The sequence below is a fragment of the Stegodyphus dumicola genome, chromosome 6 (genome assembly GCF_044657685.1).
Source record: "Stegodyphus dumicola isolate Sdum_Otavi_A_Nest chromosome 6, ASM4465768v1".
NCBI lineage: Eukaryota > Metazoa > Arthropoda > Arachnida > Araneae > Eresidae > Stegodyphus > Stegodyphus dumicola.
The window spans coordinates 178,885,992-178,909,809 of record NC_140773.1 but is presented as its reverse complement, the minus strand read 5'-3'; the positions used below and the strand labels follow the sequence as shown (position 1 = coordinate 178,909,809).

The window sequence follows — 23,818 nt, the reverse complement described above, 5'->3', positions numbered from 1 at the left end:
AAAAGCAGTGCATCACTTGTGTCAGGCAGGTTTATACAAGTTGGTTATATGGTGATGTAATTGTTTGGGGCATCTTTATGTCATCCTCTCATCACATTAGATGGAACCCTGACAAGCTCAGATTAAATTAAACTATTGGCTGATCATCTGCACTTCTTCATGTGCTTGTTGTTCCTAAAGAAGAATGTGCTCCTTCAAGTTAATTATGCACCACTCCATTAGTCACACGTTGCCCAGTAGTGATTTAATGAGCATAACAGAAACTTGGAAAACTTTCCTAGTCTCCAAAAATCCATGAAAATAATAAATTGTAATTTAACTAGCATATTGATTGAAAAACGTTAGCCATCCCTGCTCTAGACTCATAATTATATATTCTGTGACAAATGTACTGTGGATACTGCAAGACTGCTAGCTGACAATAATATTATTTAGCTTTCAACACCTCACAGAATTCCTGACCAGGGACACTGCTGCTGTAAAAGAGGGAGCAATGTGGTATTGAACAATGTGTAGCATATAAATACTGTTAAGTCATTAATAAATTTCTAAATCACACAAATGAATAAATTGTACAGGAACAAGGAGGTTAGAACACATGGAGATGCCCTGTAAGGATTATGTTAATTTTATTAACAGTTAAATTTTAAGTTCCTTTCCTGTCAAATTCTTAACTTCAACTTACTACTTCCGGCCAGAACGTAGTTTTGGAATCTGTCTGAATACTTAATGAGGAGGAGCAGTATTTAAACCGCAAAGTTATTTACAGAGTTAGAGATAATCAGAGTTTCTGATTTATGCGTGTCTGCCTTCTGGCCACTCTCTCTCTCAAAGCTGTTATTATGCTTGGCTGTACTCAGGCCCTTGATAAGCTTCATAGTCAAATAAAGCTAACCAACTCGGTTAAAATCTTGATAGCTTCGGCTATATTTCTTTATTTAATCTTAGTTTTAGTTTAATTCTTAGTCTCTTAAGTTCAAGCCTAAGGGTCGGCTTTGATTGTACACTCCAAGAGGGAGTTTTGTTAAATCTTATTGGAATAATAAAGGGTTAGTTACCCTTCCATCCTGTTGTTTCCTGTTACACGAACTTAAGTGATTATTCGCTAAATAGTTCTTAAGATTCATCACTTTCTACAGTAACTGAGAACTAATTACACTAGTGAGAATCTTACAGCCCTCTGTGTAGTTTAAATGAAGCCAAAAAGGGGGGGGAAGTATGCCCTTAGTAGTTGTGGCTTTTAGAAAGACTGACGTGCCCTAACCACACCCAGTTCCGTTCCTGGTACTAGAACCAAACCACACCCAAATTAGTTCCTGGAAGTCATAAATTAAAGATGCCAGATTCTTCGCACCCTTTTTCCTTTACTTTATGCGCCATTTCATTTTATTTCTACATTTTCTAGATTATGTAATTGCAGTAATTTCTACATTATGTAATTGCATGCCATCATTAATGAATGCTGGCATTAAAAGTACTGTGATGCCCCCACCACACAAAAAAAAAAAAAAAAAAAAAAAAAAACTAAGCACACAAACCATGAATTGGTTATATTTTAGTTTTTCTAATTATATATAATTCTCAGATTTTCCATGTTATAAATAGTACTTATGTTTTGAAAAATCTTAACTTGAATAAACAATGATAAAAAAATATGTAAATTCTACATTCTTATTTTTAAACCTCACACGACAAATGTAACTAAAAATAAAATCCTGTTATTACATATTTACTTGAGAATAAAATAAAGTTATATACATAAAAGATAAGGCTTGTAGTAATATAATATGATTGCACTTTAAAGGAAACTTTTTTTTTTTTTTTTCCCATTTAGATCTAGCCACACCACGTCCCCTTCTTTACCTTATGTTTTGCTGTCACATCTAAGTTGATTACGAGTATCACATTTATTATTATTATAAAAAAGAAAATCTGAGAACTATATATATTTCTTTGCCAACGTTTACACAAAGAAAATACTCAAACTCTTTTCTTAAAGGCCTTTCAAACACACATTTTGATTCTTCTACTTTTGTATGCATGTTGAAAAACACTCTTTTACATGGAAATGTACACATTATTTTGCTGTAACTATTCAATACCTTTTAAGCCTCTTATATCTTCGCATACAAAACAAGAAATACACTGAGAACTTGAAACCAGCTAACATTTAACCTCACTGCACCTAGTAAGGGTAGTGTTTTCTTGCCCTCAAGTGATGTAGCTTATTTTCTTCCCCCTGCTTCACTCTCTTTGTACTGCAATAGAGGATGCCATCTCCATGTATTTTAACCTCCTTGTACAGGAAGTAATAAGAGTAATAAAAGTAACCAAAGTTGCTTCTGTACCAATTTTTTTTTAATTATTTTTATCATGAAAAAATTAAAATGAAAGTGATCAAGTATGAAGTATATATAGAGCTGAATATTTAAATCTGATATACCGAATGATTTTTTCCCCATAAAATGTATAGACAGATATGATGTAAAATTAGGGGGGGGGAAGCAGCTTCAGATTGATACAGATTTAAAATGAAATTCTATTAATATTGAAAGTGATTCTACATAGGCCCCCCCTTAGAAACAAAAAATTTTGCAATATACTTTTTAAATTTATGCTAATCTAAATTTTCTTATTTGCCTAATTTTACATTTTATATTGGCATGTTTCTTTTCTAGTAAAATTGGAAGCTCTGATGCAGCAAATTCTTAATAATATTGCCATATCAGTTTGTAAAGTTTTACTTATAATATGCATATAATTGTTTTTTATTTCCAGTTCAAGAATTTCATATTCATCTTATATAATAATAAAAAAAATCACTTACTAAAAAACAATTTACATAACTTTAAGATAACTAACCTGTAACATGTATTGCTCTAGCAATGGTTAAAACCAGAACTTTATTGAGTTCCTCTGATTCACCAGATAATAATGATTTAGGTTCTGCAGGCAATCGAGATAACTGAGGTTGAACTTCAGCACTTCCCATTCCTGCTATAAGTTTTAAAGCAGTACTTTCAACACTACAAACAACAGAATCTTTTAGATGCTATTTAAATTTAATAAAGGAGAAAAAATAACAGAAACAATGAGTGTAAAATCAAAATATACCTATTTTACTTGAACACTTTTTTTAGCATATGCTTTAAAAATTTCAGATCTACAGTGGCTATATAAAAGCTGTAGACAGATATCAAAAATACATAGTAAAGTAAAAAGGATAGTCGTGAAAGTGATAATTAACTTACTTCTTTGACATATAAAATACAGTAAAATTAGTATATCTGTTCACACATGCTTCTAAATGTGGTAAGTTCGCCAATTAACCCTTCCCCTCAAAAGTGGTATATATTACATGTATCTCAATTTTCAGGAAGTAAAATTAGTTAAAAAAAGGAGAAATATGAGAGTGACTATGGTATTTGAAAAAAAAACATTACTTACCACAAATGAAGCTGAGTCTGATTAGTCTGAGGCACAGCTGCTAAACTATGCAAATGATTTAATAACTGTACTCTGTAATGAGGCTGAAAGTGATGTAATCTATAACTAAACATCTCTAGTAAAGTGTGCAATATTCCCCACGCATGACTTCGAAAAACAGTGGGTAGTAGGTGACCTAAAATATAAAAGAACATAAAATTGTTCTGAATAAATGATGGCATAATAATGATTATTCATGATATGTCATTTAATGTGAATAAACTTATCAAAAGTCAATAAGACAATTTCTTGTTTTAATATCATATAAAAAGTTGATGAAGGCTAAAATTTTTGTTTTGAAATCATATAACAGCAGTTCATTTAGCCTTTTTATAATTTTATTACACAAAACTAATTAAAGAAAAATCTCCATCCTTAAAACACAAACTTTTTAAACATAATTGAATGCAAACATTTTTGAAGCTGTTAATCAAATCATATTCAAGAGTCTATATGAATTAGTAGTTTGTATTATACTTTCATGGTTTAATGATAAGTCTTTTGAGTTTTCCGTGTGCAGTTCGTACTGTTACCACACGGATCTTACTGTTACTTCCAGGATGAAGTCTAATGAATGACTCTTCCTATATGCCACAACAGAGGTGGAATGTTTTCTTCTTTGAGTAAAACAAGATCATTGACCTGAGTCTCTTTTCGTCTTTGCCACGTAAGATGCTGTTGCCGTTGAAAACGGTAATCTCTTGACCACCTCTTCCAGAAATGTTGTAGGACGGATTACCACAACTGCCATCTTTGTCTATAGGAGGTAGGCTCTTGTTAAAGCTCCTGCTCTGGTAAAATGGAAAAGTAGAAAGTGAAGCTCCAATCAGAGAGTGGCTTGGTGTGAGAACTTCAAAATCTGTAGGATCCTCAGACACTGCTGCCAATGGATGTGAGTTCAAACAGAACTCGACCTAGTGATGAGTGTAGTGAACTCTGGATATGTTCATACAGTCAAGTCTTTAATCCGGACGTCGGGACTTCGGCGATTCCGGATTATCGGTCTTTCTGGATTATAGATCATCAGTTTAAATCTGGTAAGATGGCATGCAGAAATTATAAAATTAAAAATATGAAACCATAATTTATGAAATAAAGAGCAATTTTGATCTAAAGGGTATCAAAATTTACAAAAAAAAAGCTTATTATTTCTTTGTTTACTTTATTAAACATTTCTTTCAACGTGCACATGCATAAAGCATACATTACGCACAGTCGAAATTAGAAAATTGCAACCAGAAAACTATTTGATGTGTATTCGTGATATTTATAATGATGAGGAATTTGATTTAAATCATATCAAAGATGGAGTACATCAAGATGAAATGCTACATTTAGTAGGGAATTATAAGCTGAATAAAATAAAAACATCTGCCCTGAAGATAAGGATAGTGGCAGTTGACAGATCAACTTCCAGTTCATTGCGCACTGCAACGCCCCCCCCCCCCCACAGACCAACGTGAAATTGATAAACAGATTTCAGAATGGTTAGAGAAACAAAGGATATGCCTTTATCTATTTTTTGCAGCAATTCCACTTTTTGTTTGATGGACATTGAAACATGATTTTGCTTTGCAGATCCTTTGGCAGTCCAGAATCGGAAATTCTTTTTGACATAATCGAAAGTTTCATCTCATGATATTTTGAAAAACACTTCTGGATCTCTCTATCAGCTCCTTTAAAATTAGTGCCACAATCACTAAAAATCTCTATTGGTCTACCTCTTCTCATTTTCAAGGAGAGAGTTTAAGCAAATGCGAAATTTCTTCCTGGAATTCAGAAGGTTCACCTATAGAATTTTGATTTTTGCCTTGAGCTCTTCTGTAGTTAGGAAATCTAATGATTTCTTCTCAGGATGAGAACAGTTATTCACAAATCATAGCAGGCCAAGACTTGAAGTAATTTAGACCACGAAGAATATTTTGAAATAACAGCAGGTTCTTGAACTCCTAAAACACTGGTATTATAATACTTTTTTTCTTCTTTCAAGGCAATATCAAAAAGAGAGAGTGTCTCTAGAAATGGAAAGTTCTATATTTCATCTATAGGTTTGTTTAACCAGTCAAGGACCATTGAACCATTTATTACAATTAGTTGAGAAGGTAAGATACCTCTTGTACTTAGGTCCATGGGATTATCAATTTCTGAAACATTTGGCTTGAGGAATTATCGTCTGAATCTTGGACACTGAATTTACGACAAATAACTGCCAGCGATAAGGTTCACAAGACAGCCACGCCAGCGCTATCGTTGAATCTATCCAAGCTATGATGCATTTAACTGGTAAAGGAAAAGTCTCTTACGCAACGAATTTGCTAGCAATAAAGCCGAACATAATTCTAGACACGGCAGAGATTGTGTTTTCAAAGTTGAAACCTTTGTTTTAGAGGTAAGTAAAGAAACATTTGCATCTGAATTTTCTGAAATACATCTCACGTAAATCACGCTGCAATAAGCCTTTTCAGAAGCATCCTAGAATGCAAGAATTTCCAGTTCAACACTTTGTGTTGTCAATACACATTTAGGTATTTTTAGTTGATGAATTAGAGGAAGCTCTTTGCAAAAGAATATCCATCTCTTCTGGGATGGATTGATCCCAAGTTAAGGATTTTTTCCACAGTTCCTGAAGAAAGGTTTTCATAAATATCACACAAGGAGATATGAAACCCAAGAGATCGAAACCATACGAAACTTCTGAAAAAGTTTCTCTTTTTGAAAATGTCAATTTGTCTTTGATTGGTGGAGCTGCAAAATGAAAACAGTCATCTTTTGTATTCTATTTAATACCAAGGACATTAACTTTTTCATCTGAATTGATGTGCATCAGATCTTTTTGTTCCTTAATTTGTGGTTCTTTAAATATTGATGGAACATTAGAGAGCAATTTTCAAAGGTTGAATCAACCTCTCTATATCATATTCTTTAATTCATCTGCTAGCTCTAGAGCTTCTTGCTCTGATGAAGCTCCACTCAGGAGATCATCAATATAGAAACATTAAGGGTAGCATGTGAAGCCAAAGGAAAATTGTTTTTCTCATCTAAAGCTGATTGCTGCATAGCTCTTATGGACAAGAATAGTGCTGATGTTGTGTCATAGGTGACTGTGATAATCTATATTCTCTAACTGGCTCTTCAGGACTTTCTCTCCAAAGAATTCTTTGCCAATCAGTATCCTCAGAATTAACCTTGACTTGTCCAAACATTTTTTATATATAAGCACTCACCACAGTTTGAAAACTTCTAAAACAAATAAGGATAGTGAATATTCCTCCTGTATTTGCAGGCCTATCATTAAAAGATCATTCAAAGATTGTCCAGATGATGACATGGAAGAACTATCGAAAACATCTCTCAACCTTGCTATAGTGCTCAAATCATGAAGAACAGCAAAATGAGGAAGGTAGTATGCATTTGTTTTCGTAGACTCAGATTGTGGAATCAGTTCCATATGTCCTAGTGATAGATATTCATGCATATAGTCTTTATATTGTTCGTATTTTTTACTGTTGAAAGGTAAGGAATTCTCTAAGTATTTCAATGTGCGGAAAGCAGCTGTCTTGGAATCACTGAGTTGAGAAGGTGAGGTATAGAAGGGCAACCTCACGATATATCTTCCATCAGTATCTCTAGAATGTGTAGATTTAAAGTGCTCTTCACAAGCTTTTCCATCATGACTCAAGGAGCTTACGGAAGGTACTTTGTCTAGTTCCAAAAATTTATTTTAAAATTTATCACTGATTAATTAAATGTTATTAACCTGAACAATTGAATTTTTTTCATATGAGGGAACCCTGCCATCCTAACTGAGACTGAACAGCCATCCTAACCGAGACCAATTAACAATTAGCCATCCTAACTGAGACCGAAGAACAAAGAGCTTTCTGTCTCCCAATGAAAGTGTCTGACCTTTAAGCATTGGAAGTGCTATATCCATACCAAGAAGAATATCAATGCTTCCAGTCTTGTAAAAAGTTGGATCTGCTAAGGTAAGATCAGTGAATTGTTCGGGACAAGAAGGACCCAAATTAACATGTAGAAGCTGACCCACTATTTTCTTGATAATGTATACAGAAGTAACAAAGGAAGGATTTGATAGAAAATGATGAGTAAACCTAATTTGAGAAACACCACCCAAACATGAAATTATCACTTTTTTTTTTCTTTTTTGACAAACTCATTCTTTCTAGGCAATCACTTGTTATTAAAGAAGCCTGGCTGCCTGGATCCAAAAGAGCACAATAAGTAGAAATTTTACCAGAGGAATCCTTTACATTCACTAGAGCAGTGCATAGTAGCACCTGGGTATCAGAGTCCAAATCCGAGCAACAAGAAGTAATGGAATTTGAAATAATTTCACATTTTGCATTAAAGTCACTAGTAGTTTTTAGAATTGGAAGGTGCAAACACTTTAGCGTTCACAGAAAGACCTTTTGGATAAATTGTATTCCTTGTTGGAGAATCAGTGCTACCTTCAGTGGTGTGGTCAAAATGCAATAACGTGCGATTAGCTTTCTTACATTTGCGACATCTATAAGAACTTGTGCAGGTTGATTTAAGATGAAATTGTGTTAAGCAATTGAAGCAAATATTTTTCAATTTTACAAAACAAAGTCTTTTTTGCACAGACAGCTTGAGAAAGTCTTTTTTGCACAGACAGCTTGAGAAATGCATTACATTTAATCAATACATGATTTCCCTGGCAGTAAACACTGTGATTGAAAACCCAAAGCAACTAGTGTAACCTGCTTAGAAAAAGTCTTTTTTGATTCTGTATTGTTAGTAAGTAATAAATGATCTAGCATGTTTTGAAAGAAATTGCAATAGTTCACCCAGGAAAGGAATTTTATCATCTGTTATTGACCACGCCCACCATCTTCTTGTAATTGGATCTAATTTAAACTGCACAATAAACACGAGAATAATACTTGCTGCTTTTTGCAATTTTTACATCCAAGGACTCTATTAATCTCAAGTTTCACAATCTGAACATGAGATTCACAGGTTAGAGAGGGCAAAATTAAGAATTTTTTTTTTGCAACGAAGACAGTATCTCACGTTTATGAAACTATCTCTCTACAAGGAGATCCCAAGCAATTTTGAAATTACTGTCAGTAATAGAAAGCGACTATACTATCTTTTGAGCATCCCCTTTTAAATACTGTAACATCCGAGACTCGGATAATCTTTCATTTTTTTCCTACAGATGCGTGAAACAAATTGGAAAATGTCAACCATTCATCAACAGCACCAGAAAATGTAGGTAAGGACAAAAGAGGAAGTTAAATTTCAATGGAATCATATGCTTTCATCAGCACTGTTTGTGTTGCTACTGCAGAATCAACTCTACTTTCTTTACATCTTGAAATTGCTAACGTTCATCTACGAGGGCTATCCAGAAAGTAGATTACGTTTTGGAATAAAAAAATAAACAAAGTATAGGAAACAAATTTTATTATATACAGATGAAAGCCACACTCAAATACTACTTTTCTACATAGTCACCATACAAATTAAGGCATTTATCGTAGCGATGTACGAGCTTGGAAATTCCTTCGTCGAAAAATTCGGCCGCCTGCGCCTTCAACCACTTCGTTACCTCTTCTTGCCTTCCATCTTGCACAAAACTTGTGGTAACCAAGCTTTTCGCTGATGATTTCGTGCAACAAACTTCGCGAAATTTGTGGAAAACTCAAAGAAAGTTCCGTTATTGTGAAATTTCGATTTTCACGGACTTTAGCATCGACTTTTTCGAGAAGTTCGGCGGTCACTATGCTGGGTCTCCCACTTCGATCTTCGTCGTGAACATTGGTTCGGCCATTTTGAAATCTTATGACCCACTGACGCACTCCACCTTCAGTGATAATGTTGTCCCCATACACTTCACGAAGCTGCCGATAGATTTCTATCGGTTTACAGTTTTTTGCAGTCAGAAACCTTATTACTGAGCGCACCTCGCAGCTCGCGGGATTTTCAATTAACGCAGACATTTCAAACCGTCACAGTATCTGAACGGAGCACAGCACGAACCTCTCACTAGCACGGCTAGATGCAGACTGAGCTGCGCAACGCTCTGACCCCAAGATGGCCACGCTAGCCCCGCCCCTAGCGGACACAGACGGAAACGTAATCTACTTCCTGGATGGCCCTCGTAAATTAGCTAACGTTTCATCACACATTTCAAACAGTTCCTCTTTCTCCATGCAGTACGTGCCAGTTTCTTTATCTTCGCTACACAACCAAAATATTTTAGAGAAAATATCATTTATTTCTTCTATCATAGAATTAGATCTATTTCTTCTATAATTTAATCTAGCAAAATCCAAGTGATTTATTTCCTCTAGGGCTTTGTTCTTTAAATGGGTGATTGAGAATTTAAGTGCCTTTTTTTGATCAAGTAAAGTTTTGAAACTTTCCATTATGAATCTAGAATACATGCATTAAATGAATTATGAACTATAAGTCATTTAAATGCATGAAATTATATTAAACGAATTATAAGTCAATTAAATGCACAAATTGCATTAAAGAAATTTTGAACGCACCATAAGTTGAAAGAACCGTCACAGTGGAACATGGATTCACCATTTATTAAAAGAGTCACAGTATAATTTAATCCAGCGGAACGGAACTAAGAGAATTTTATTGAACAACACCCCATAAAATAAATTGAAAATTCACAAAAGTCCATAGGTACAAAGGTCCTTATGCTTTGATGGACCAATAAACAATTTAGAACGTGCATAAATAAGTAAAATCTCAAACGGACTTTATTCATGAAAACATATTTAATGAATAATGAAAGAACAGTGAAAACTAAAAGAAGATCACCAAAGCGCAACAGATGTTATTTTTCTACTCTCGCCATAGTTTGAGCAAGTTAATTTCCATCTACCTGTGCTTGCCATCTAGTTTTGAAAATGTGGCCTACACAATATACATACACACACACACACATAAAGTCAATTCTTAAATGAAAATTGCTTAGAAATTCCACAAGCAAACTCCTTGAAGTTGCAAAACAGAAATCATGAAATTTGCTCATAAACTAAAAATTTGACACTCAAATTATATGCCCACCTTTAGCAAATAAGCATTGCAAGCAGTATGCCTCAACATAAAATTTTTTCCTTTAAAATATCCTTCATAAAAATATACTAATATTACATATAAACACTTTAAGCAAACAAAATGCATTACAACTTACATACTCTATGTTGGAAAAACAACAATTATTATTTATTACAGTTATAATATGTTATAATTGAGAAGAAGACCAATTATATACGACTCTCAACGTCATGATACAGCACAACGAAAAAACACATACGTTAGAACAAATAATGGATGATAAATGACCATTTTCAGCAACATGGCTTTAGACCTCTCATAGATTCTCTGAAGTGTTAAAGTAATAAAATAGAATAGACTCTTTAAAAGCAAGTAAAAAAGTGCTAATATCATATACTTTTACGAATCATAAGACACACTCAAAGTTTTAAAGTCTTAGATCTTGAAAACAGTGCAGAGGTTTGAAATAAAATATCACTTCTGATTTGGAATCAATCACTCTTTTTTGAAGTATGCAACAGAATTCTTGACTATTAATATATTTCTGTACCAGTGTGTATTGCATTATGATTATTATCTATAAAATTTCAAACAAATAATTCAGTTTTCTGAACTTCAAGAAATTTTCTATAGTACATCAGACATCAAAACTGATAATTATATGGATAATTTATCATGTTCACTTTTTTGTTATATAAAACCAAACATATTTACATAATTTTACCTCAGATTTAATTATCTACCTTACAGAATACTTTCAACATGCTGAGCTTACATATGGGTTAAGCCCATTTCTTTTCACCTTCCAGAAAGATTGCCCTAAATGTGAAGCTGCCTACCATCCATGTAAATACAACTCAAAGATTTAGAAAACAATACTTACTTATAAAACCTTTTATGCCAAGACTCTCAATTTCATTGTATACCAATAATCTGCTATATGTTTCCACCAATGCAGGAGCAAGACAAAGCATTGATTTCGTCTGAGCAAGTTTCATTACATGTGTTACAATGTTATGTATGAGGCTGCAAGAAATATGTTTTTTTTTTTTTTAAATGAAAATAAAATTAATAGGACTACTCAGAAAGTAAAATAAAAAACATTAAAAATCACAGCTATAAGTACCCAAAAAAATAATGAACGGTTTACAATAAAAATAGAGTCAAAATTAAAAGAGAAAGAGCAACAAAATATAACCTAAAAATCTGAAATATTAATAAATGTACATAAAATTTTAACTAAAAACTAAAAATCTTGCAGTGCCTCTGACATAAAGAAAACAGTTTTTATTTTCTTGTATCATACATCACATTTGCAAAAACTAATATAATGAATGATTTAAAAAAATTACAAAATTTAAGAACTTATTGATAACATAAGAGAAAAAAATTATATCAATGTGTACTCATCTAATATCCTTTAAATAATTATTTGAAAGTAATTTAGTTAAAGATTTATAAAACTTGTATTTAAAATTTTCATAAAAAGCTTTTAAAACTTTTTCTTTGAAAGTAAGTTTTATTTAATACAGTATTCTACAATGAAAATAAAATTTATACTACCTCATCTTTGTATGAACAGTCAGTGAATCTAATATGCTCATTGATAAAGGCTTAATAGGACCAGAAACAGCTCCTCCTGTGAGTGCAGCTTGCTGCTTTGGATTACCTTGAACAGCTTCAACAAGCACACCCATAGGTCGCGTAAAGCACTCTTGATTGGTGCTATCTAAAACAACAGACAAACAATGTCATATATTACAAACATTAATTGAAATTAAATGATTATAAGATACTTTATTTATTTATTTATTTATTTTTTACCCATGCTTTTAGTATGCACATAATTTAGAGAATGACTTTTTCTTAAATTAATACGAAGAGCAAAAATTTCAAGGATTTTACAGATTGCAGTTAATAAAAGATAAGTTTTTGGAGTAAAACTACTTTCTAAATGCTGATATTATTGTTTACATTATTTTATTATATAGCAAACAAATTTGCTTTGTTTTCACATGGATGTTATTAAATAACAGTGCTTTTAATACTTATATTTAAATATTCTTATCTCTCATATTTTTCAGTGATGAACAATGAGTTCCGCCATAACTCCAGAGAGTAATTCATCATGAACTGTCCTGGTATTTGGATGAAAGGGAGAAAACGTATTTTATAATTAAACTATTTAATGTCACAGTACTGCTTTCAGAATCATGCAATATGATGTAATAATTGTATAGTCTTTCATTCATATAAATCAATCAAAAGTTTTTAGTGATAAATATGAATAACTTTTGTTAGGAGAGCATAAAAGAGATATTATTTTTGCTAGTACAGTAGAGTCCCACAAATTCGAGATAATGTGCTGCATGTACAAATAAATAATAATTATATGCAATATTTGCTCTGTTTGGCCTACGGATATCTTAAAAAAGTTTCTAAAAAGTTGTCGAGTTATATGGAATGTCGAGATATCGGGAGTTGAAACTCTACTGTATGTTACAAATTATAATCAAGCACTGTTTAAAGATGCTAGGCACAGAAAGATTTTGAAACACTGCTATAGATGAATATAACCAAGGACACGTCTTTCTTCTACACCAGAATTTTTCATTTAAATTATATAAAATTAAAGAAGAATATTAAAAGAGAATTCCTTCAGAGAGATAACATATATTTCAGTTGCTTAGACAAAGTAATCAAAAATACTCTTGCCACTTTCGACATCCCACTTAGTGAAGAGCTTGCAGAGAGAAAACGGAGAGACTCGCATGCCAGAAAAGCGATTGAGGGTTAGTACAACCACTGATCTGCACTAACATAGGCACACGGTACATATGCAGCAATTATAGCTCATTCAACATTAGGCAGAAATGGAGGTATCAAAGCAGCTCGTTTGTTGTACGACATTATAGTGGGTCTGTTAGCAGCTGCATCAAGTCAAGCTTTGGAAAGGATACCAAGAATATGTCAGGCAGTTGGGGGAGGATGCTGCAAATGAACACATTCATCCCCAGGCATTGGTTCTTGAAGTTCAAATTCGGAGATGAGTCTTTGTGATGAACCTCAGGTAACCACATGTGTTAGATTTCAAGGCTCTGAAGACAACTACAGAAGTGAACTTGCTGTATACTTCCAGTTTTTCAAGGAAACAGCCTGACTTCTCCTAAAGTGCACAGGAGAGATATAAAAATTAGACAAGCGATTATGAGAAAGTGAATACCCCCACACAATGTCAGCAGACAACAACAAACAAGTGACAACTTCTTTGTTGTTGCTGCTTCACCACTGTATTTGGCACACCCATATTTGGTCAAGTGATAAAAATTGGGTCCAGTATGACACTCCAACATATACAAGACAACAGTTGTCACCACATGACCCTATGCCTTACACAGCAAGACCACTACTAACACATGCAAGATCAAGCTTTGTGTCCATTGGACTAGTCTGCAAGTGATGCATTACGAACTACTAACATCAAGCCTACTACTTGAGTGGCTGAGAGTACAGGTTAGTGAAGACCTTTAATCACAGCAGTTGAACTTGTGAAACATGCACTGCAGCAGATGGAGTTAGTGTTGATTAATCACAAGGGTGTGTTGTACAATGCAAGACCCATGTGGTAGAGGCAATTTGGTTTGACATTCAACGACTTGGCCAAGACAGTGTGCTTGCCGGAATTAGAGTCCACAAATTACCACCTGATGAAATTCATGGACTACCTCTGTGAAAAATTACTTCAACGATGCAGACTTGCTGCATACATTCACTGACTTTACACCTAGACTCTGTGCAACCAAGACCGCTGAGTTTTATTTGAAAGATGCTTCACAGCTGCAGGAATATTTTCAAAGGGTGTTGGATTCTGATAGAAATTACTTTGAGACCTAACGCTCTATGTTAGTCTCTTTCTGACAATTATGAACAGCAAGAACTTTTTTTTGGGGGGGGGGGAGGTTATTTTATACAAACAGACAATTCCTGAATTCTAAAACTTGAATTAACAAATTTTTAAAAACAAAAAAGTTTTACATTAATAAGTACACCAGATAATGCAGCAATCAAGTAAAAGACTGCAAGAAAATATTGATAATAAAATAGTTTCATCATCATCTCAAACACCAATACTTAAAATATTAGAACATAAAATTAGCAGATTTAATATTAAAATTAATTAATATTAAAATATTAGAACATAAAAATTGTTTAATAGACTAATAATACACTTAAGCTACAATACCTATAAAGTATCCTTAATTGTTTCATACCCGACCTTATTTAGTATTTAGCTTTTGGCCCATATGATAATTTATCTGCAATACAATAAAAACAGGAATTTTGAACAAGAAACCGATTATTTAATATGGCAAGACACTTGCAGACCATCTGCTTTTGGAGGGGTGTCTATCAAATAACAGAGGATTTCCTAGACAAAACTGCCTAGTATTCATGTAAACATGAGACAAAATTATACACAGGCAGCTGTTTAAATGTGGGATAAATTACAACAAAACCTCTATAAGACAAACATTCATGATTTTGTTCTTTTGTGAAAGTGGTCACCTTAGGCAATGTTTATTCATGTCTCATGAAATACTGGTCTCTTTCAGAGATGATAGTCTATGATTTGGGAAACAATGGCAGGCTTTACCATGAAACTGTCCTATAATTTTATCCATTTGCCCAGACTATCAGGACTTACATTCAGTAGAAACACAAATTAAAGGAAAATGCAGCCTTCAAACTGTTACCCTACTACTGTTGGATTCTAAGATGAGATGTATCAGAAAAAAATATCTCAGAAAACAGATTAAAACTGCATTCTAAATATCTCAGAAAACAGATTAAAACTGCATTCTAAGATAATTATCATTATTCATAATGGCTTACATATGCAAAATAATTTTTTTGTAGGGGTGGGGAAATACTCAAAAACAATGACCAATAGTAATTTGTTTTCCAAAACAGAAATGAGTTTTAAATTTGAACTCAGTTCAGAAAACATTAAAAAATTCAATATTTGAAATCACTGTAACAAAAAATTAATTTTTTTTTAACTCCACATGATTTTAGCGTCATTTTTATAACAATGAACATAAATTTTAGCAGTTTCAAATTACTTTTTTAGCTTTCTATTCCATAGTCACTTAAATTCTCTTCTTTATTCCTATTCTCAATACAAATTTAAAATTTCTTAGTCAGTTTGAACTATCTATCTTTGTTTTATATTAAAAATGAATTTTGTGTTATAATTATTTGCAGAAAATGGTAAATTTGTCTTTTGTAATCTAGCAATAAAACATTCAAACAAAGATATGATTTAAAAAAAAATGAAAATAGAGCAAGTAACTTACATGCATTACATAACAGTGATATCCTATAGTCTGTATTCAAGCTATGGGATAAGTTGTTATTGCTCAGACTGTGTTGCAAATACCTAAAATTGATAAATGAAATTATCTGATGTGTATTAAAAATAAATCCAATATTTTAGTATCATAAAAAATGAAATCCCAAATCAATGAATAAATAACACATGCCAAACAACATATAAAAATGTACAGAACAAAGTCAAACAACATATAGAAATCTCAATTTTCTTGAATATTTCATCAAATATATGGCAGACTGGCTATTTGATATGACAACAATATCAAAAAAATGATGTAAATTACTTATTTCACAAATGATGTGAATGCTAAATTTGGTGTTAAAAAATAATATTTTGGAAGATTTTAACACATAGTCTCAAACACAATAAAATATTCATTTGCTTTCTACTTCAGAAGATACAAGGAAAAGGCTCAATTATTTCAGTGCTGAATAAACAAGGCAATTCTAGTTCTAAGACCTCCTTTTCTTTCTTTAATGAAATTTCTCAAAATGTTTTCCCTGAGTATAAGAAGAATGTAGAAATATGAAAATCTTGTTAAAAGACACTCATTATAGTTGGGTGAGCCAGATGGCAGAATTCTCAAGTTCATAAAAGCAATGTAATGTTGTTTTGTGGCAAAAGCATTTTGGATACTGAATAAAACCCATCACCAATTAAGTAAGAGATGCAATGTGGACATGAAAAATATATGTTCTTATGTATATAGTGTAAAGAGGGCTGAATGAAATTGAAAGCAGGCTAAAGAGGATTTAGCCACACAATCTGACAGACAAACAACATGAAAGTTTTTCTTATAACTTTTTTCTCCCTTATTTTCTGCTTATAATTATCCTTTCTGTTCTGATTTGAGTCAAAAGAAGCTTAACTTCTAATGTCATATCAATGTTTCCTACTCAACCAAAGATGTTAAAAAGAAACTACAGTGCAGATTATTATCGGTTCAATATTATAATTTTATACAAAAGAAGCAAATTACTCTAAATGAGCTGTCAAAGCTGGAGGCAATCTTCTCTGGAGGCTAACTTGTTCTAGCTGAGCTTTTTTCATAAGATGAATCCATATGCAGGTAATAGCCAAGGCATGAGTTGAACTAGCTTTTGTTACATCAGGAAATGGTAAAGGTTCTTTTTCTGGATACAGCAAGTCATACAATTTCATAACAGGTAAAAAATCATTCAACTGTAAAAGTTTTTGATTGTAAATTTATTATAAATAAAAATATAAACATTCACAGAAAATATACCTTAAATTAAATATAAAAGCAATGTTCAATTTTAATATATTTTAATATATTTAGTCGCTGAACACTGGTAGTTCGGTCCGAGGTTCGAATCATGTGAACGAGCTGGCTGCATGGGCGTTGTTGTGGTTTTCCCCATGTGTAACGTGTATATATGAGTCAGTTTCCCTTAGAAAGTCCTCCACGAAGGCATCCCTCCCCTTAGGCAGATAGCCCTCGTGTGCTTTGCCACAATTATGTACAACAACATTTAATATATTTAATGTAAAATATCTAAGTTGTGTATGATGAAATTCAGAAGAGAATTCATAGCACCAAATTTCTAACACAGATTTCAAAAATACATATCAAACTATGATTCACAAAATTTACTATATTTTTAACAACTTCTAGAAACTAACAAAATCAGCTTGTACTATTAAAAATTGTAAAAATATAGTTCAAACAATTATTAACACAATGTTAAACGCTTAATGATTTGAATATGATACATAAAAAATAAACTATATTTAGAGATAATACTAACAGAATATTTTATGGATTTAACTTCATTTTCAAATATTTATATCATTGTCCTCTCCCTTTTTTAAAAATTTATCTTAATATCTACTTTGGAGTTTACAGCTTAGTTAAAAATATACGTATTTAAAGCCAAGTTTCAAAATTATTATTTTTTACAGCTATAAAAATCATCTTTTAGACACAAATATATTTAATACTTCAGTCATCTTCACAACTTAAAGAAATCTGCACTTTTTATATATCATGCTATAAAAAGAATTTATGGATTTTAATGTATAGAATAATATTTCAGCTATATCCTTGATTTGCAGAACCATTCAATAAAATCAGTATTTTTCACATCTTAATGCAAGACAGCATGCAGTAAATACAGAGTAAACTTTCACGGTGATCATCTCTAAAAATGAGAAACATTACTGAAAAGATAAAGAAAACACACATATTGAACATATTTCTAAGGTGACTATCTTTGTAAGATACAGAAATCATTTGTAAAAGTGGATAGTAATTTTAAATTTCACTAAATGTGACAGAATGCATGTTTTAATGTTCAACAGAGAGCCACTGATTTTCTGTATCATTACTCTTAATAGATTCATGTCTATTTCAAAATCATGCTAAGCAATATAAGAGAATTAATTTACTTCATGTGATAACATGATATAAATATCAAAGGCAAAACTGCTGAATAACATTTTAAAATAGAGTCGGACATGCCTTTTCTCTCAAAATATGCATCATATTCATGAAACCTTATAACTTGATTAATTCTATATTTGAGCTAAATGCCACAAATTCAAGAATCTGAATAACTTGCTACGAGCTGCTATTGGCAAGCCCACTGCTGAGTGCTACTGCATATCTACATATCTATACAAACTCCAGAATGTGATATCATCAATACTTTCATTCCCGAAATGCTGAAAAGAATGCAACAATGGACTTGGACACCTATAAATTTGTGTAGCCAATGATGGCAAGCAGCTAGGCCATGAACAACTAGCTGAATAACTTCATAATACAATTTTTAAAGGCATTTCATCAAAGAAAATTTAACAATAATCATGCCAACAGTGCACTTTGTCTTCAGATTTTTTTTCTTCTTTAATTTAAAACTTAAATGTGCAGAAATAAGCATAGGCAAGACTATAATAAATAATTCTAAAATTTTAGATTTTAGATTATTTTTTCCTTCATGAAGGAATTAATACATAATATATGGGGGAGTGAGATTTTCTTTAAAAAATGTCTTCTATAAATAACAAGAAAAATTAATATTTTCTTAAGAGGTCACAAAATCCAATATATTTACATGATTTTTTTGTATGCTTCCAGATATAAACTGTAGAAGAACCCACATCAAATGATCTCTACCTTTACGAAGATTTCGACCTACCAACTGCAAAAAAATTGTGATTAAGTGAAGAAAATAGCATGAAATAATACAGAATTTACATGTATTAATAGTTATTATTTTACATTTTTCCATAAAATGATAGTATGGGAAAGATAAAAATAATTTTTGACACAAAAGTTTAAAACAATATGTAAATTAAAAAATATTACTGTGATGGTCATTATGACCTCCATCTATTACAAAGAGCAAAATTTTCTTTAAATCTGAATTTTGTTTAGTCAAGTAAACAAGTTATTAATGAATTACTTTGAAGTTTATTCAAAAAGGCATTACTTTTATTATAAGGCTCCAGGAAATTGTGATGGTGTGTTATACAGTCAAAAGTCGTTAATCCGGACTCGTCGGGACTTCGGCGATTCCGGATTATCGATTTTTCCGGATTATAGATCATCAGTTTAAATCTGGTAAAATGGCATGCAGAAATTATAAAATTAAAAATATAAAACCGTAATTTACGAAATAAAGAACAATTATGATCTAAAGGGTATCAAAATTTACAAAAAAAAAGCTTATTATTTCTTTGTTTACTTTATTAAACATTTCTTTCAACGTGCACATGCATAAAGCATACATTACGCACAGTCGAAATGATAAATATATTTACTAACTGTCTACTAAAAATAAAATTATCAGGAATTACAAAATATTTTCACAAAAAATTGTGTTTTTTGACCTTTTTGCACAAACAATAAATAATTTGAAATGCCAGGTTTTTAAACTTTTATCATGTTTCTCACGTCCCATCATTAAGGACAATTACATTTTAATAGGACTAAGTTTTGTAATTATAAAAAAAACCTATGAAAAACAGCAATGTTTTGCTATTTTTCAAAATTATGAATGTGATGCATGAACAAAAGATATACAGTCAAAAGTCGTTAATCTGGACTTGTCGGGACTTCGGCGATTCCGGATTATCGATTTTTCCGGATTATAGATCACCAGTTTAAACCTGGTAAAATGGCATGCAGAAATTATAAAATTAAAAATATGAAACCGTAATTTACGAAATAAAGAACAATTATGATCTAAAGGGTATCAAAATTTACAAAAAAAAAAAAAAAAAAAAAGCTTAATATTTATTTGTTTACTTTATTAAACATTTCTTTCAATGTAAGTTGTTTAAGTTGATTCGTTTTTTATGTGATAATACATTCTCTTTAATTCTATAAACAGACATTTCTTGTTCAGTTACAAAGTTCCGCTGTTCACATCCTATAATTGCTGTGTCGAGAATACCGACTAATTTGTCAATCGAAATTTTTTCGTTTTCAATAACCTCTGTCACTTTCTTCGCTATCGGAAGCGAATAATAATGACGAGGCATTTGATTTAAATCATATCAAAGATGGAGTACATCGAGATGAAATACTACATAGAGTAAGCAATTATAAGCCAAATAAAATAAAAACATCTGCCCTTAAAGATAAGAATAGTGAATTCATAGCACGCCGTGTTAAAGATAAACAAAGTTTAGATAAACAAATGTTAAAGTTTAGATAAACAAGCGTTAAAGTTTAGATAAACAAAATATATGCCTTTATCCATTTTTTGCAGCAATTCCACTTTTTGTGTAATGGACTCCGAAATATACTTTCGCTTTGTATATCCTTTACATATTAGTAAATATATATCGAAAATTCTATTTGACATAATCCAAAGTTCAAGCTTACTTTTATAAAATTGCTCTAACAGTCTGCAAAAAATAATAATCCGGATCCAATTCGAAGATTAAGGAACAACGCAATCTGCAACATTAACTGAAATAGATAATTAGATAATTTTAGCTTAGCTTATCCCATCCGTTATACATCAAATGCGCATTCGTAAACGTATTTTGCGCACGCGCAAATTCGCAGCGGTAAAGGTCTTACGCGCATGTGTCAACGCTACGCATGCGCAGAAAGGTTGTAGCTTTGAGGTCCGGATTATGGGTGTCCGAATTAACGACTTTTGACTGTAGTAAAAATACCGTTTTTTAAATGTTAAACTTCTGTTTTATTGTTAATCGCTATTCTATTATTGATTCTTCTTATTCACACTGTTAAACTTCCTATAACAGGAGTGGGTACCTCACTTCATTAGATCAAAATTTTTATTTAGAATAGACAGATTTAAAAATCACAATGGCAAATAAATGAGTTATAAATTTAATAAATTACATATTTCTTATCAAATTATGAGGCTTTATTTGCACTGTGTCATTTCAAGACTAATCCATGTCATATGATTTTTACGATAAATTTTTTTACTAATTCTGATGATGTAAATGGAACTAAAACTTGAACAGCCAATAATAATTTTACAGCAGCATGAATTATCTAATCAAAATGCATTAAAAACCTAAACTAATTCAGCCTGAATTAAGATTTTACCCTGAACAATTGCTTGCTGCTCTTCGGCATAGCTGGACAGCTGTCTGCTGCTTCCTTCTTACTGCAAAGTTATCAAAAATGTAAACCTCTTAAAATAGGCACAAATAATGGGCCAAATTGTTTGTGGCTGCAACATATTTGCTGAAATAAAAAAAGAGATTTTATTTGCCCTGGCTGCCAGTTTTCTGTTCATTGTGGATGTGCAGTTCAGCATTCTATGACATGAAATTCCTGCTGTTCATTACTTCTAAGTTGTTTCTATTACAAATAACATTAATTTTCTATGTTTCCATTTTAAATTTATTCAAGATCCAATTTTTAAATATGTTAATGAGTTACTTTATTTCAATAGAATTCTAACTACTTTTATCAAACGAGATAATATACTAATTAATCTATTAAAGGAAAAAATTACACACACACACACATATATACCGGGTGGCCATAATTAAACTGAGAGTACTCACAGTGTTTTGTAGCGCGATCTATTTGCAAGAATTACGCCACATTTTGTAGGAAGATTAAACAAAATGGGGGACGAAGGATTCCGCGAAAAAAAAAAATTAGTTCCAAAAGTCACAGCTAGAGGAATATTTGGCACTGTGCAATAGAAAATAGACTATTAACAAATGCAAATCAATATGGAAATTATCTTTTATTTTGCATTCAAATGAGGTTCAATGTGGCTGCTGTTGTTGTGAACCACATATTGCATTCTGTGCATAGTATGCACAACAGCAGAAAGTAACATGTCTGCAGGAATCTCCCATATAGTCCGTGATATGTTATCCTTCAACGTAGCCAGGTCCTGGACCACTCCTTGATAGACCTTGGACTTGAGGTAACCCCATAGCCAGAAGTCGCATGGGGTAAAATCAGGCAACCGAGGTGGCCATGCAGTTGGAAAATAGCAATTAATGACTCTTTCTGTTGTGAATTTCTGTCGCAGCATCTGTTGCACCCGTACAGCAACGTGTGAAGGGGCTCCATCTTGCATGAAAATGATTTCCTCCAGACATTGTCTTTGCTGAAGTGCCGGAATGACAAAGCTGTTCAACATGTGGTGATATTTCTCTCCGGTAACAGAACAGGTTTCCAGTCCTGTCGGGGTAATGTTCTCATAGAAGAATGGACCTACGATAAATTCTGCTGTGAACCCACACCAAACAGTTACCTTTGGTGAATGTAAGGGAATTGCTGTGACTGCATGTGGTGATTTGTCATCCCAAATTCGGCAGTTCTGGGTTTTCACAGTTCCATTCAGGTAAAAGTGGGCCTTGTCTCTCCATAAGATTTTCCACAGCCAAGCATCATCCACCTCCATTCTTGTAAGAAAGATGAGAGCAAGTCAATCGCTTATCATGGTCGGGGTACAGTAACTCCTGTACACAGCTGATCTTGTACAGATAGAAGTTGATAATCTTTCGTAAGATTTTCCATACCATACTGTAAGGCATATCCATATTCCAAGCTACTCCACGAGCGCTAGAGGTGGCAGCAATATTGTCTGGTCCTCTGTCGACAATCGCCGTGGCAACTGCTTCGAATGTATCCTGTGGTACAGGTTTTCGTCCTCTGCCTGACTGAACCTTCAGAGAACCTGTTTTCTCAAACGTCACAACCATTGCTTTTAGCCCATTAACTGACACAGGACCGTTACCTTTACGCATTTTTTTGTGTGTTCTAAAAGCACGATGAGCGGCAGACACATTGCACTGGTTGAGGTAAAAGAATTTGACCAGTAATGCATGCTCGACTAAAGAAGGAGACATTGCCCATAAACTTTCAATCCGATTGATTCGAAACGTAACACATTGCCTTTTGAAACCCAAGCAGCTGGCACTGTGTGAATGGATGTAACATGAAATTTGAATAAAGAACTTCTTCTGCTCAGCGTACGTGATATTGCAGATCACGAGACTTTATCGGTGTTTATGTAGATTTTACGCTTTTTTAAAAGTGTTGCCATATTGCACTTGAACTAAGTCAGAAAATGTGCATAATAAAAGGTAATTTTATTCCGTATTAATTTGCATTTGTTAACACTCTATTTTCTATTACACAGCGCCAAATATTCTCCTAGCGGTGACTTTTAGAACTAATTTGTTTTTTCGCGGAATCCTTCGTCCCCCGTCTTGTTTTTAATCTTCCTATAAAATGTGGCATCATTCTCGCAAATAGAACGCGCTAAAGAACACTGTGAGCACTGTCAGCTTAATTATGGCCACCCAGTATATATATATTGTCACGGTTTATGTATTTATTTAATTATTTTTAGAAGAAAAATTGTTTTATTTCCCTGTGCAATGAGT

General features: G+C 32.5%; 1 protein-coding gene across 3 annotated transcripts in view; it reads right to left on the bottom strand.

The window, feature by feature from the left end:
- Nucleotides 1–23,818, bottom strand: part of MED23 (mediator complex subunit 23) — a 117,187-nt gene that overhangs the window by 55,060 nt on the left and 38,309 nt on the right. For all 3 annotated transcript variants that reach the window (XR_015041768.1, XM_085819207.1, XM_085819208.1), the window contains exons 11-17: nucleotides 19,027–19,113; nucleotides 16,929–17,131; nucleotides 15,912–15,994; nucleotides 12,118–12,283; nucleotides 11,438–11,580; nucleotides 3,448–3,622; nucleotides 2,863–3,026 (exon numbers count right to left, since the gene is read on the bottom strand). Coding sequence is in view for 2 of the 3 variants with exons in the window: in XM_085819207.1 (XP_085675333.1) it covers nucleotides 2,863–3,026; nucleotides 3,448–3,622; nucleotides 11,438–11,580; nucleotides 12,118–12,283; nucleotides 15,912–15,994; nucleotides 16,929–17,131; nucleotides 19,027–19,113 (1,021 nt within the window). In the remaining variant the exon portion in view is untranslated. The remainder of the gene's footprint in view (nucleotides 1–2,862; nucleotides 3,027–3,447; nucleotides 3,623–11,437; nucleotides 11,581–12,117; nucleotides 12,284–15,911; nucleotides 15,995–16,928; nucleotides 17,132–19,026; nucleotides 19,114–23,818) is intronic.